General features: G+C 35.7%; 1 protein-coding gene across 1 annotated transcript in view; it reads left to right on the forward strand.

Annotated features, from left to right (window-relative positions):
- SCAMP1 (secretory carrier membrane protein 1) overlaps positions 1 to 16,823 on the forward strand; it is an 87,158-nt gene that overhangs the window by 60,855 nt on the left and 9,480 nt on the right. Inside the window, exons 7-8 of the mRNA XM_033110563.1 lie at positions 5,327 to 5,428; positions 8,007 to 8,124. Of these exons, the coding sequence (XP_032966454.1) occupies positions 5,327 to 5,428; positions 8,007 to 8,124 (220 nt within the window). The remainder of the gene's footprint in view (positions 1 to 5,326; positions 5,429 to 8,006; positions 8,125 to 16,823) is intronic.

The raw sequence follows: 16,823 nt of genomic DNA on the forward strand, positions 1-16,823 counted from the left end.
ACTAAGGACCTCCCAGTAGGATACTCCCATTTTCTCCCTTCATCCTTTGTGCTGTTTGTTACGTGTTTTTAGTTTTACATGTACTAGAAACATTCGGTACATTGCTGTTAACTTTGCTTTAGACAATCATTTGTGTCTTAGAAAAATTAAAAGTAAGGAAAAGAGAATTTATGTTTGCCTTCATTAATGCCATTTTAGTGCTTTCCATTTTTTCCTTTACATCTATGTTTCTGACTTACAATTTATCTTTTGTCAGAAGAATTTACTTTAATATTTCTTTTAGTACTGGTCTGCTGGTAACCAGTTTTCTAGTTTCTGTCTGAAAAAAGCTTTTATTTTTCATCCATTTTTGAAAGATATTTTCACTGGGTATAGGATTCTGGTTCACATTTTTTTCCTTTCAGTACTTTAAACACATCACTTTGACGTGGTCTGGCTTGCGAAGGTTCTGATGATAAGTTGGCTATAATTCTTGTTCTTGTTCTTTTGTATTTAATTTCATTTTTTTTCTCTTGCTGCCTTCAAGATTTTTTTCAAAACTAATTCTGGTTTTGGTTGTTTTGAAAAATATATGAGAGAGAGAAGAGAGAGGGAGTGTGTGTGTGTGTGTGTGTGCTTGTGTGTTTCAGTGTATATCCTTAATGTTTTCTAATGTTCTTGGATCTGTGGTTTGGAGTCTTGTTAATTTTTGAAAATTCTCAGTCATTGTATCTTCAGATAGTTCTTCTGCCACTTTTTCTTCTCTTTCTGGAATTCCTATTAAATAAATATATGTCTGACTGTTCGATATTGCGCTACAGCTCTTGGATGCTTTGATCTTTTTTCTCCACTCTTTTTTATCCTTGCATTTCAGTTTGTGTAATTTCTGTCTTCAGCTTCACCCTCAGCTGAGTTGAGTGTATTGATAAGCTTATCAGAAGTATTCTTTATGTCTGTTTTCATGTTTTTCATTTCTACCATATCCGTCTGGTTATTTCCTATAGCTTATATTTCCTATAGCTTATATATATGCTGGGATTATTCTTCACGTTGTCCATCTTTTTGACTGGAAGTTTTATCATATTAATCAAAGTTATTTTAAATTCCTTATCTTTTTAGTGCAAACATCTGAGTTATATCTGAGTCTTGTTTTTTTTTAATTACTTTGTTTCTTCTCAATGTTTTTTTCTTGTTTCTTTTTATGCCTTGTTCAAAGCTGGATATCTTTTGAAGACAATAAAGACAGCTAAATAGGTTTTATGTATGGAAACAGACATGCCTTTTCTATTGTGAGAATTTTAGTGTGTCTGTGTTTATATGGTAGTCGTTGGTGGAGGGTTGTGTTTCAGGCAGTCCAGTCAAGAATTTATTGAGGTTTGTTTGTTTTTTTTTGGTTGCTGTTGCTATAATTCAGCTCAGTACCCCCACAGACCTCAGATTCCTTTGCTGTTACCTTATGGTTAGGGTGAAGCTTGTTTTCTCACAGGTACTTTCTTTGTGTGCTCCATTAGCTCTCCCCTTTGTGCCTGCCCCTCTGAGAGAGACTCTCTCCACACTCTGTCTCCCCCTAGGAGTAAACTGTTGTTACTTGTTCCTTTACGCTTGTTAGCCTACTGGTGGGGAGAGGGTGGGTTCAGGTTGAAGACAGGATTTGTTTTGCTGTTCTGCTTCCGCCTCAGTCTTAGGAAAGCTGTGTCTCTGGGGTGGGGTGGTCCAGCCTTCCTGGTGATCCTGCCCCTCCCCCTCTGTAAGTTTCTGTAGTAGTGTGGGTAAGGACATATTTCTGACCCTCCTCTAGTGTTACAAGGTTTTTTTCTGTGGCCTTTCCCAGCTGCACTGGCTTTTCACTTGTCCCTGAGGAAGATGGGGTTTGCTAACCCCCCTTTCCCTTCACTTAAGGCTTTGGTTTTGAGGGAAGTTAGGAGAGTTTACAGGTCCTGCTGCTCTACTCCTTCAGGCTGGTACCTGGAGTGAGGCCTGCTTCCAGGCTTTCTTCTGAGCACCCGCTGAGGTCTGTGGAGCAGAGCCTGTGAGTGAGTGTGAATTCCCCTTGTGCCTTTGGCTCCTAGGGTTTCTGTGCTCACATTCCAACCAACCCTTAGCCTTCACTAATTCATTATAAGCTTTTGCTGAATTTTTCTTTCCTGCTTATATGTCATTTGATGTCTGCTCCAGGTAAACAAGTGCTAGTCTCGCGTCTCTCCTTGAGTTGGTTGGTTGGTTGCCCTTTGATGGATTGAAGTACAGCTGTGATTTTGCAGATTATCCAGCTTTTGTTTTATTTTTAGGGTTGAGAGCAGGGCTCTTTCCAGTTTTCTATATTCTAAGCAAAAGCCTTTCCACTATCTTTTGGTTTTAATTTGAGAGTTATAGGAAAGTTCCTTCTTAAACATGAGACTTATGGCTTTGGTCTTTTTTTTTTTAATTTAAAGAAGTTTTAAAGGCTCTTCAGTTTTTCTTTTCACCATCTATAAAATGTTTCTTCTAACATTTCAATATTCTTTCAATAAGCTATTATTCTTCATGCAGACCTGTTGTGAAGATATCCTATTGTGCTATCTGGCATAATTTGCACTTCAGAATAAATCAGTACTATCTGATACCCCTCTTAAAGACTAGCTGAGATACAGAGGGAGATGTTATCTTCAGAGTTTTAAAATTCCTAGCACTTAACAACATTTGAGGTTTGCAGTGAATATAGAAATAAGGTGCATGAGACGAATATTTAAAAAAAAATCTTTTGATGAGTTAGTTCTAGATGCTCTGTGTTATAGCTTATTTTGTACACACCTGATGTTAAAAGGAAGTACAAATAAACTGAGTAGCATTGTCCCTAGAACAGCAAAAGAAGGTATGTAAGAAACATACATGGTTTAGTTTAGGTGTAGAACAGAGCAGAATGATACATATATTTATGTATATATAAGTAAATATAAGTAATGTATAGATAATAAATATGTAATATATATTAAAATAAGTAAATATATTTTCAATATGCATATGTATATGCATATACACTGTTTATGGCAATAAATATAAATGACTTTATGATTATTTCTCTTATCCATTAGCATGCCCTTTAGTTATTAATCAAATGAAAGCAAGTTGTGAGTTTAATTTTTGAAATACAGGTAGCAAACAAGAAGAAACTGTCTCGCACGCGCTAAGATGGTGATGCAAGGAAAGAGTTCTGTGTATGTTTTCTTCAAGTCACAATCTAAGATGGACAAAAAAATGATTTAAATTAATGTAATATAGAGGATCATAACCTTTTAGTAAGAAATTCAAGATGAATTGGTATTGGCAATAAAGTCAAAGTTTTTAGTTTATTAAAGTTACTTGTTTTTGGTAATATTCTATGAGATAAATTGTTTTTATCTTAAGACATTTTACTATAGGTAAGAAGCACTACATACTTATTAACTTGACCTGTAGTATGAAATTAGAATTTAAGTATATGTGAGTACATGAGAGTTTAGAGCAATAAAGGATATTTCAAAGTAGATGATTAAGTAGTTAGGAAACATGTAGTGTAAGAATAATAGAACTGTAAAGTAAAAGTTTAATATTAAGCTATTTTTTGTGAAAAGATAGAAAGCATGAGAAATAACATATCTAATGAAATATATTCTAGATATGTTAAAACTCAAGCTGTATTATTGTTCATTATTCTCTGTTGAGAAAAGTGTTTTAGAGGCATATTTGTAGGAAAAAAAACATGCTCATGAGTTTTCTGTTTGATAAGAGCATAGCTTTTGGCAGGGAATGCAACCCCATTTTGTAAAATTGTTTTCATAGGAGAGTCAGTGGTTTTCAAACATTAGAAGATACAAGAATCACCTAGGGAGCTTTCCTATAAAAATCAAGTTTTACAATATGATGTGGAGGAGGTGGATCTTGAAATAGAGACTGAGAAGCAGTTTAGATCAGAGAAGTGACAGAAGGAGAGAGTAATATTGTGGAAATCAAGTTCAAAGAATGTTTAAAAAAGATAATCAGTGTCAAATGCCATAAGAAAAGTAAAGCGGGACTTGAGAAATTTAGTTTGGAAATTCATAGATGCCTGTGATTTTGATGTGTCTCTGGAGGGGAGTATGTGAGAGGCCAAGTTACAATGGATTGAGATGTGAATGAGAAGAGGGAGGTAGCGGAAATCAGTGGTAGAACTTCAGGACTTTTGTTAACTGACAGGAAGGAAGGAGATAGAGGAAGTAGAAGGTTTAGCAGTGGAGACAGGGTTAAGGAGAGGATAAGTACCTACTGAAATACCATGCTCCAGAGGAACTAGAATGATGGGCTAAAGACTTCTTATGCAAGTATTCGTATGGATAACAGAAAGCACGTGGAGAAGTGCTCAACATTAGTTATTAGGAAAATACAAATTAAAACCAAATTAGATACCGCTATATACCTATTAGAATGACTAAAATTTAAAGGACTGACCATACCAAGTGGTTAGTGAGATGTGGAGGAACCGGAACACTCATTTACTGCCACTGGGAATGTAAAATGAAATAACTGCTTTGGAAAACAGGTTGGCAGTTTCTTAAAAAGTTAAACATATACCACCCGTGTGTTCCAGCCATTTCACTTTTAGGTAGTTACCCAAGAGAAAAGGAAATATATATGTTCATATGAAGACTTACACATGAATGCTTATAGCAACTTTTTAGTTGTAATAGTAAAAAACTAGAAACAACCCAAACGTCTGTTTGGTGCATAAAACTGCATAAAACTGTGGTGTGTCTATGCAGTGGAATACTAAGCAGTGAAAAGTAATAGACTTTTGATACATGAAACAACATGAGTGAATCTCAGTTGTGCTGAGTGGAAGAAGGCAGACAAGAAAAAATATATACTATATGATCCCATTTATATAAAACTCTAAAATATGAAAACTAATGACAAAGTGGTGGGGTGGGGAGGGAGGGATTACCTACTTGTGCAAGGGAACTTGCGATATGTTTACTCTTTGGACAAGGTTCATGGGTATATACGTATGTCAAACTGTATCAAATTGTATATTTTAGGGATCTGCAGTTTACTGTATGTTAATTATAATTCAGTCAAGCTAGTTAATAAAAAATGAAAACAATAAATTTTTTTGCCAAGAAGTTTTGTAGCACAGTTGGAAATTGAAAGGACAAAGTGAGGTTAGAATAATATCTAGTATTTGGATAAAGGGTTCACATATATTATTATGTTATTATTGGAATTTCAAGGTAGTTGTCACTTGTATTTTTAAAAACATTTTTTTCATGTTTGATGTAAGTCTGCATGTGAATGTAAAAGTATTAGAGAAAAGTGACATTTTTCCCTTTTCTCCCCTCCCCCCCTTTTTAAAAAGGAGTGACAGTTCATTCAGATTCTTTGTATTCTTCTTCGTCTATATTTGTCAGTTTGCAGTACATGTACTACAGGCTGCAGGATTTCACAACTGGGGCAACTGGTAAGTCATTTACTTTAATTACTCTAGTTAATCTTTTCATCTAGTAGTATCTTTATATAATTTTCGACTTCCTAAAAAGAGTTAACATAGAAAAGCCAGATTAGTAAAAGTAAGCAAAACTAATAATTGCATTTTTTTGTTTACTTTTTAAAAATTTTCTAAAGCATAAATAACCTTTGGACAAATCATTCCATTTAAAATTATGTTCCCATTTTTAAAAACAGCACATTATATCTAGTTTAAATAAAATGTGTATATAATGGGCATTAAGAGGAAGAGTAAAAAGGAGACTGAGGAGTGATCAGATAGTTAAGAAGGCCAAGGATTGTGGAAGGGAGAGAAAACAAATTCGAGGATTTTAAGGAAAAGGGGATGGACCTATTATGTGTAAAACCCTATTTTAGGTGTGCAAATATGTTTTCTTATGCACACACCAATGCACAGACACAAATCAACTTTGAAAAGTGGAATTACTGCATACACGTATATACATATCTTTAAACAATAAAATCATTCTCAGCATGGCAAAATGGTCATTCAGTGGGGTATACTCAGAAACTGAGAATATTTGGATCCTCCTAAGGTAATAACAGACTTACACCTGTCTTCATACATTCTGGAGCAAACATTCCTTGAATGAAACAGCTGCGGGTAGAAGAGTACACATCTCTAAAATTATCCCTCCCTCTCTTCTTTCTCTTGTAATTGAGTTGTATGCAGTCGAATTCTTGTAAGCTAAAACGCATGCCCAAGGCAACTTTGCTGCACTGTGTACATAAACTAAATGAGCATGTCACTGGAGTGTATTGAGGGCTACATTTAGTATGCTACTGAGTCAGAGTAGTGACTGGCAGTCAGACACCTGTCAGTAGCTTTGCACGTCTCCTAATGGGCATATGTACATGCAGAAAATTTATAAAGATACTTTAAATCAGTTCTAGGAAAAAGTAGCATTCATTACCATTTTAAATAGAGTTTAGTCTTTGGCATTTATGGGAAAGGAAATGCTTTAAATGTTTGATTAACAAATATATTGCTTATGCTAGCAGCACAAGTTTTTTTTTTTACCCCGATGAAGTTGAAATAATTTCTTTTGCTTCTTATCGCAAACTTAGGAAAAAAGTGTCAAAATTGAGCATAACAGCATGTGTAGCAATGCAGTAGCACAGGAGTCTGTAGTGAGGGTGCATGCAGGATGACCTGTCTGAAGACCTCATGTAATTCAGATTTTAAAAAATGAAAGTATTTATTTTGAGCTAATTGTAGATTCACATAGTTACAAGAAATAATGCAGAGAGATGCCAGGTACTCTTTACCCACTTTTCAAGATGGTAACATTATACTGTATGAAAACCAGGATCTTGACATCAATACAGTCAAGATGCGGAACATTTCTATCACCAAAGGATCCCTCTGCTGCCCTTTAATAGCTACATTCCCCTCCCTCCTGCCCCATCCCCTCCTTAACTCCAGCACTCACTGATCTGTCCTGTCTGTTATTTTGTTAGTTCAAGAATGTTATATAAATGGAATCATACAGTGTGCATCTTTTGGCTTTTTTCACTCAGCGTAATTCTCTGGAGATTGATCCCGGTTGTCGTGCATATTAGCAGACCATTCCTTTTCATTCCTGAGTAGGATTCCATGGTATGGATATACCACACTTTGTTTAACCAATCGCCAGTGGAAGAACTCTGGTTTTTGGTTTTGGGCTATTATGAAAAAAACCATTATGAACATTTGTGAACAGGCTTTTTTGTGAACCAAAGTTTTTATTTCTCTGTGATAAATGCCCAAGGTTGTAATTGCTGGTTCTTATGAAAGTTGCATATGTAATGTTTTTAAAGAAACTGACAGCCTGTTTTCCAGAATGGCTGTACCATTGTACATTTCCCCCAACAACGTGTGAGTGATTCAGCCTTCACATCCTCATCAGCATTTGGTATTGTCACTGTTTTTATTTTAGTCATTCTGATAGGTGTGTAGTGATAGCTAACTGAGTATTTAATTTGTATTTCCCTAATGACTCATGATGCTGAACATCTTTTCATGTGCTTATTTGCCATCTTTGTATCCTCTGGGTGAAATGTCTCTTCATCTTTTGCCCATTTTCTAATTGAATTTTTTGTTTAACTGCTGAGCTTTGGAAGTTCTTTATATATTTTGGACACTAACCCTTTGTTGGTTATATGGTTTGCAAATATTCCATAATTAAGCAGAATTTAAAATGAATTTTAAAAGAAAGTAATAATGAACTTACAGGCTTAAAAAATATAAAATCTGGTTGTACACACTTAAGGCTGGAGTTTGGTGTCTGGATTTGAATTCAGACTATGCCATTTATTAGCTGTGTGACCTTGGGTAAGTACTGAATATCTCTGTGACTCAGTTCCTCGTCTGTAAAAATAGAGATTAAAAACAGCATTATCTTATCGTGAGATATTAAATGAGTAAGCACATATAAAGAACTTGAACATTGCCTGGCTCATAAGAGCTGAATATGTGTTAGTTGTTTTGTTATTTTTTTTAAAGTGTGCATTGATTTATTTGCCTGATTATACTTTCTATTATTTCATAGTGGTTGGATTTCATCCCTTACCGGTCTCAACAATAATATTCCTGTCGGAATCATGATGATAATCATAGCAGCACTTTTCACAGCATCAGCAGTCATCTCACTAGTTATGTTTAAAAAGGTAAGTGAAGTTTTATGTCTGTAAATTTTTATAGTGAAACTCATGTTCAGTTCTCATTTTCCCATTTTCCTCTTACTTCATTGTAACCTTTAGCCATTTTGTTGTTCTTGTGAAAGTTTGCTCTTTGAGGATTACTTTTTACAATAAAAAGTTATGCATAGATAAATTTTAGAAAATTGTATCACATTTTTAACTTCCTGTGAAAAGGAAATATTTCAAAATTCTGTTAACTGAAGGCTTTTTTTCGTGAATTGAAGACTCAACCTCATTTTAAAAATTTGGATTATTTTTTATGTATTCTGATTTCTTTTTTTGAATATTGAACATATTAGCCTGATTAATAAATAGAAGTAAGACTATTGTGTGGTATGAACATTTTATTTGTATTTAAAATTTAAAGACACTAAAGAAGAGTATCAAGTACTAGCTGAGCTGGTGACAGGTTCAGGCTGGGTTATGACATGAATTTTGTTTTCAGTGACTGCCCAATTATCTATACTTCTTCCTATGGAATTCCCATGGCTGTATTCACAGCCTTAAAAAAAAAAAATCATTCATTACATAAGGTGGGGGAGAAATCAGTGTTTTGTTTGTTTATATAAAGTTTAATTGTGTCTTGGATATATATTTTTGATATTCTACATGTGTCAAGCATGATACAGTTACCATGGGAATAACACCTGTTTTAAAATGATAAAGACTTTGGTGGATCTCACTTTAAAGAAAATAAGTTCTGATAGCATTTTTTTCTTTATTTTTTTTTACTGTTCAGTAACTTGAGATCGAATATGTATAAGGAATGCATAGAAATAAATAGCTGTACCTTATGTTTAAGAACACCTTGCACTCTTGAAATATTTTACTTGCACATTTGTATTTTATCCTCCTTAAAACTATAAAAGCTAGGCTGTGTTTCCTTCTATTTAAAATTTGCTACTTATTTTCTCTGATTAAAGCTTTTACTTCTTTTCTGAACTACACACACATACTATTGAAAGTCAGTTTTCTGAAGTTACTAAATCCTAGTCTTTTTTCAATCTTCCTCCTCCCTGAACCCTGCAGCCTTCCACGCTACAGGCGGCTCCTGCTGTAGTCTTTGTAATCGTGTTCTGATTCTCCTGTCTCTGAGGCGATTCTTTCTCTTTCATTTCTTTGTCCAGTCCATAATAAGTAAAGGCCTTCTTAAATGCAGTCAGCTCTCTGCTGTACAATCTTTTTCCTTGGGAATTTCAACCTCCCTCATTGTTTCAGTGTCTTCTCTACCTGAGAGACCTAGAATCTTGGAGCTGGAAGATACAATGCTTTACATAAACATTTAGTTGCATTTTCAGGTGACTGTTTATGTCTTCTCCAGTTGATTGGTATCATTGTCTCACAGTACTGCGTCATAAACTCATCATTTTCTTCTCGAAACTAGCTCTCTTCCAGAAGTTCTGATTCATATTCAGGAACGTTTATTAAGACTACATATTGTATGATTCTATTATGAAATGTCCAAAATAGGCAGGCAAATCTATAGAGACAGAGAGTAGATTAGTGGTTGTCTGTGGCTGGGCGTGGGGTGGAGAGTAACTGCTAATGGTTATGGAATTTCTTTTTGGGGTGATGAAAATGTTCTAAAATTAGGTGGTATGGATGATCTATTCACAACACTGTGAATATACTAAAAACCATTGAATTGTACAGTTTAAAAGGGTAAATTGTATAGTACACAAATTTGATCTCAAGCTTTTTTTTTTTAAAGGAACATTTATTAAGTACCTAAATGAGGTGGTGCTAAGTACTACCACCTCAGCTAATCCAGATTTTTTTTACAGGTTAGTCCCACCCTGCCCCCACTTTCTTCAGTCCATTTTATGTATAGTTACTATATTAATCTAAAATCCCCTAAAAGAACCCAGCACTCTGAAGATTTTTGAAGTGGACATGGTATGGAGAATGGGAGTGTGGTGATTGTGGGAAGTAGGGTTAGTCCCTTTCACAGCTCCCAGATCCAGACTTTCTACTCTAGTCAAACTGTACCACTCAGTTTCTTTAAATACATCATGCCCCAGTTTTTGTTCATGCTATGCCTCTTAACTTCTGGGTTGCTTCATCTTCTCTGCCAGTTGAAGATCTACTAGTGTTCTTTCAAGACCTCTTTCAAATCTTCCTGCCTCTTCCACGGAATCTTTCTCTTACCTCATGTCTTAGGGATTACGTCACCCTCTGTTCTCCTGGGAACGTGCTCTCTGTATTACCCACTGTGGGACCTGGGCATAAGCCACTTTATATACCTGTAGTGCACACTTTCTGCACTACAGCTTGTTACGCTCCTCCAGGGTGAACATGTCTTTTAGCGTTGGAATTAAATAAGAAGAGCAAGAGCTTTGGAACCATATAACTCAAGTTTAAATTCTGGCACCCTCACGTAGAGCTGTGCGAACTAAGGCAGGCTTTTCTAACCACTCAGGTCCAGTGTTGTCCCCTGTACTCTAAGCTCCGTGCAAGTGAGGACCTAGTCTGTGTGCTTTCAAGCTGTATTCCTCAAATCTAGAACAGTGACTGGCAGTGATTAGCATGTGATAGGCATGCAAATATGTTGAATGAATGAAGGAATGAGAATACTACTTTCATAGAGTTGGTGTGAGGATTAAATGAAACAATGAATGTAAATTGCATAGCACAAGACCTTAATTAAAATTAATTTTCTTTTTGGCTTTTTGACTCCTTTATCATTTTATATTCAGGGTCTGGTTTGGTATGTACTATTTTTAGTAGGTTCCGTCAGAGAAACAGAATAGAATGAAGAGATTTCTTGAAAGAAATTGGCTTATGTGGCTGTGGAGCTGGCTAGGTCAGTCTGAAATCCGTAGGGCAGGTTGTCAGGAAGGGTTGGAAACTCAAGCAGAAGTTGAGCTCCAGTCCACAGGTGGGATTTCTTCTTCCTCAGTTCTGCTCTTAAGGTCTTTCACTAATTGGATTAGGCCTACCCAAATCATTCAGGATGTTCTCCTTTTCTTAAAGTGAACTGACTATTGATGCTAATCACATAGACGGAACACCTTCACAGCAACACCTAGATCACTGGTTGATTGGTAACTGGAGACTACAGCCTAGCCAAATAAACTTGACTATTACAACATTTGTGTGGAAATTGCTTTATTATTCCAGATGTATCATTGGGGGTGCTTTATAAGACTAGAAATGTAATAAATTTAGAGTACAGTAGAGAGTTTTGTGGTATGCTGTACGTTCCATTCATTTGTTAAACACTTATTGAAGAGCATGTGTTATATGCCAGGTACTGCACTGTGAGCTCAAGGAGCTCACATTCTGGTGTGGAAGGAGAAACGAATGAATGGTGGGTACCACAATGGGTAGCCGGGGGACCTTGTAGCTATTATAGGGGTACGTATAGGGAGCACACAGGAGGGACACCTAACCAAATTGGGGAGATCTTTTTTAGTAGTGAGATCTTTTTGTATTGCCTTGGGTGAGACATCATGATGAACAAGAGTGATCTAAGTAAAGGAGTAAGGGGGGAAAGGAGAGGATAAGTAGGTACCACATACCGTGTTTCCCTGAAAATAAGACCTAGCCGGACAATCAGCTCGAATGCGTCTTTTGGAGCAAACATTAATATAAGACCCGGTCTTATTTTACTATAATATAACACCTGGTCTTATATAATATAATGTAAGACTGGGTCTTACATAATTTTTGTTCCAAAAGACACATTAGAGCTGATTGGCTAGGTCTTATTTTCAGGGAAACACGGTAGCAGGGATACCACATTCATGTCTAGTTGCAAGATGTAATATGGCATATTGAGGGAATTAAAAGTGCTCAGAATGGATGGGAAATAAACTTGGTGCTTGAGTCATGCAGGGAGGAAAGTGGGCTGTTGATGGTGGAAGACAGGTAAAGGTGAGGCTGAATACGTAAGTGTAGTTATATCCTGTAGAGTCTTGTAAGCTAGGAAACCTTGTTAAGAAGTTTGACTCTCCTCCAAAGAGTGGTGGTGAGCCACAGTAGAGGTTTAAAGGGAGAGTAGCTGAATTGATCCAATTTGAACTTTAGAAAGACTATTCCAGAATAGATTTATGGGACAGGAATGTGGTAGTTAGAGAAATTAAGACTGGGAGACAAGCTAGGAAACTGGTTAGTAAAAATGGTGGCCTAAACTAAGAAATGGCAGTGTTAGGTAACTGTAGTAAGGGAATATGGGCAGGTAGCAACTGATTCGACTTGGTCTTGGGAATGGGTGATAAAGGAATACTTAGGGATGACACCCAGGGTTTTAGTTGGTGGATCATTCAGGAAGAGAGTACAGGAAGAAGAGCAGATTTGGCCATTGAGATGTTTTCAGCTTTGGGTGTGGAGAGTTTAAAATATTGGTGGGGCATTAACATATGAACAGTTGGTAGGCTTTTGGATATACAAGTTGGAAGCAAAAGAAGTGGCTCTAGGTTGGATTTCTAGATTTGGGAAGTATTGACTTCTTAATGAAAATGAAGCCTAGAAAGTGGATATGGACTGAGAAGGAGGCCTACAGTTGAACATTTCCAACCATTTAAAAATCTATTGAGGAAAAACTGTGGAGGTCATTTTAACCAGCAGTGGTAGTGGTGGGGAATATGTGGCACAGGTGATAATAGAGGCAGGGTGTGAAGGAAATGTTTATTCTGCAGCTGCTGTGTAACTGCCTGCTGTGTGCAGCACTCTGAAGTCTTTGACCTGCAGTTTTTTCCTCCAGGTACATAACTGTTCTTCAGGATCAAATCCGTGGAAGGAAAAGTTTTAGAGCTGTGGTTGGTGTATGCCAGACATTCAAAAGAAATAGTACTGCTTCCCAAATAAAAGAATTGATACGGAAATTGTGACCCCCCACTTTTTTTAAAACTTCATAGTTAAAGAAGTTACCAGTTACCTTTTTCTATATGTGTTCACTGTCAGTGCTATTCAAGTTACTAAATTTCTCTGAATCTCATATTCTTTATCTGTGAAATAAGGAATTTAGATATGAGATGATTTTCTGTATGATTTTATGAAGTACAGTAAATGGGGATAATATAAGCTAAGATGTAATTTGAGCCAGCTTTCATATTTGTGATAGCATAGATTTCTCTTACTTTGATAGAAGTTGAAATCCAATAAACACACCTGATTTTTCTTTTCCACACTTGCTCAAAACTGGGTTTGTTGTTGTTTTGATTCTTTGGGGGTATGTAGACATAGTTTATAACCACTAGGGGTCAGGCTCTTCATAAACAGCTAATACCCTCTAAAAGTTACCTGGGCACACTATTTTGATTCTGGAGTTGCAATTTATTAGGCTATTCTGTGTCTCCATCCCCAGCCAAACATGCTTTGTGGTATATATTTATTTCAATTACAGTGACTACAATTTTGAGAACTTTGTTGATATTCTGAAGTCTTGCATAATTCGAATAGGTAATCATTGGTATGTAGAGTTCCCACTATGAGCTCTATGGTAATTTCACTTTGTTTTCCCCATAGTGCCACCTTATAATCCAAATTTAAAATAATTGAAATGCAAGAATATCTGTCTCTTTTACCTATTCATAGTTCAGTTCTTAACTTTTCACAGGTTTCTTAAATTTTCTCTTAGATTATTTCTAATTTTGTTTGTTTGTAAAAAAGACCTTTCTACAGTAAGCTGCATGTACTCATTGTGAGATAAATTTCTTGAACATAGAAGTAATTATCTTTAATGTCCCATAGAAAACTTGACTTTGAAAAGGGAATAGAAATTGAATAGTTTGAGGCTGCAGGGGAAGTATTATAAATGGGTCAAATAACAATGAATGAATCTGAAGAAACTACATATGAGAGTAATAGAAAATTTTCCCCTTATTTTAATTGGTATAAGAGCTAGAATAACTTAGTATGGAAGAAATAAATAGGTAATACATACATTGTATTCCTTTTGGGACCCAGTTTTGAATGATTATGTTTTCCATGAAATTAAAAAAAAAATGTTCATAGGCGTCTGTGTCCAGATTCATAAAATAATAATAGTGATTTTTTTTGGATTTTGGAAGAATTTTAGAAAAAGTTATTTCACTTTTTAAAAACAAGTTTCCCTAAGGGCTTAAAATTTTGTTTATGTACCAAAATATCTATTCTACAAATACTCTTTATTTTGTGTGAGGGTATAGAATTTGTACAATCCAGAGTAAGTCTCATTTATTAGTTAAATTGGTGTTTAATAGTGAATACTTTGTAACAATATTCTATTATATATCGAGTGATAGTCTTCTTAGATTGAAAGTGACTTTCATTTTCTTTGAAAGCATTGTTATTGTTCACCCCCCCCTTTTTTGGCTTTATTTTGGATCTAGGACAGAATACTGATAATTTTACTCTACCTATTTTCTATGGTCACAAATAGACATGCCGTATCCCTCTGTCTCAATCATCTAATACTATAATCTTTCCTGATTAGGAATCGATTTCAGATGATTCACATTGCCTATTAAAATGCTGGTCCACACGCTTGTTATTTGCGTCCAGGGGACACAGAGTAGGTACAGTAATACTTTTGAATCCCTAGAAAAATTGGCCTTCTGAGAAGCTTATGTATATTCTGTCCTCAGTTGGTATTCTTAATATGTTTACTTTTTTTTTTATTAGTTTCAGGTGCACAAGACAAAGTAATACTTAGACGTTTATCATTTATATCCCTCACTCTGTGTGAACCCCCTGCCCCCATCCGCTGTCCCTCTGACATCGCACACAGCCATTACATTTCCACTGTCTCTATTCCTGTACTGAGCTGTACTCCGCTTCTTGTAAGTATATACATATATATATATACACACACACATATATATATGTATTGTTCACCTGAAGCTGAACAATAATGAATGCCAACTATAATTTTATATACATATATATATATGTATGTGTGTGTATATATATGTATATAAAATTATAGTTGGCATTCATTATTGTTCAGCTTCAGGTGTACACTGCAGTGATCAGGCATCTACATCATCATCCCTGAGGTGGTCTCCCAAATGGGACAAGTGTCCATCGGATACCCTACAAAATCTTTACAACATTATTGATTACATTCCCAAAATTAATTTTCGTAACCCCGTGGCCATCTTGTGGTTACTGACTGTTTTCTAATCCCCTCACCTTCCCCCTTACCCCCACCCCCCCCGCCCATCTAGCAACCCTCAGTTTTTCCTCTATGTCTCCAAAACTGTTTCTGATTAGTTCATTCACTTATTCTTTTCTTTAGATTCCACATATAAGTGAGATCATATGGTATTTGTCTTTCTCTGTCTGACTTATTTCACTTAACATAATGTTCTCTAGGTCCATCCATGTTGTTACAAATGGTAAGATTTCTTTCTTCTTTATGGCTGCGTAATACTCCATTGTATAAATGTACCACAGTTTCTTAATCCAGTCATCTACCGATGAGCATTTCGGTTGTTTCCATGTCTTGGCTATTGTGTATAGTGCTGCAATAAACATAGGAGTGCATAAGGATTTTTGAATTAGAGTTTTGGATTTCTCCGGATAGATACCTAGGAGTGGAATTGCTAGATCATAAGGTGGTTCCATTTTCAGATTTTTGAGATACCTCCATACTGATTTCCATAGTGGCTGCACCAATCTGCAATCCCACCAACAGTGCACAAGCGTTCCCTTTTCTCCACATCCGCGCCAGCACTTGTTGTTTGTTGATTTATTGATGATAGCCATTGTAACTGGGGTGAGGTGGTATCTCATTGTGGTTTTTATTTGCATTTCTCTGATGGTTAGTGAGGTTGAGCATTTCTTCATATATCTGTATGCCCTTTTTAGAAAAATGTCTCTTCATGTCCTCTGCCCATTTTTCAATTGGGTTGTTTGGTTTTTTGGAGTTGAGTTGAGTGAGTTTTTTATAAATTTGTGATATTAACCCCTTATCAGATATATCATTGGCAAATATCTTTTCCCATTCAGTAGGATCCCTTTTTGTTTTATTGATGGTTTCCTTTGCTGTGAAAAAACTTTTTAGTTTGATGTAATCCCACATGTTTATTTTTTCTCTTACTTCCCTTGTGCGAGGGGATATATCAGTAAAAATCTTACTCCGGGTAATGTCTGTGAAGTTTCTTCCTATGTTTTCTTCTAGGAATTTTATGGTTTCAGATCTTACATTTAAGTCTTTAAGCCATTTTGAATTTATTTTTGTATATGGTGTAAGGAGGTGGTCCAGCTTCCTTTTTCTGCATGTGTCTGTCCAGGTTTCCCAGCACCATTTATTGAATAGACTGTCTTTACCCCACTGTACATTCTTGCTTCCATTGTCATAGATTAAATGGCCATATAGGCATGGATTTATTTCTAGACTCTCTATTCTGTTCCATTGATCTATGTGTCTGTTTTTATGCCAGTACCGTGCTGTTTTGATTACTGTAACCTTGTAGTATAATTTGATGTCAGGTATTGATATACCTCCCACTTTGTTCTTATTTCTCAAGATTGCTGAGGCTATCTGGGGTTTTTTATGGTCCCATATAAATTTTAGGATTATATATTCTATTTCTGTGAAAAACGTTGTTGGTAGTTTGATAGGAATTGCACTGAATACGTATATTGCCGTAAGTAGTATGGACATTTTAACTATATTAATTCTAATTAATTAAGAATTAACTATATTAATTCTTCTTATCCATGAACATGGTATGTGT

This window comes from Rhinolophus ferrumequinum, chromosome 7 (assembly GCF_004115265.2).
Source record: "Rhinolophus ferrumequinum isolate MPI-CBG mRhiFer1 chromosome 7, mRhiFer1_v1.p, whole genome shotgun sequence".
Classification (NCBI taxonomy): Eukaryota; Metazoa; Chordata; class Mammalia; order Chiroptera; family Rhinolophidae; genus Rhinolophus; species Rhinolophus ferrumequinum.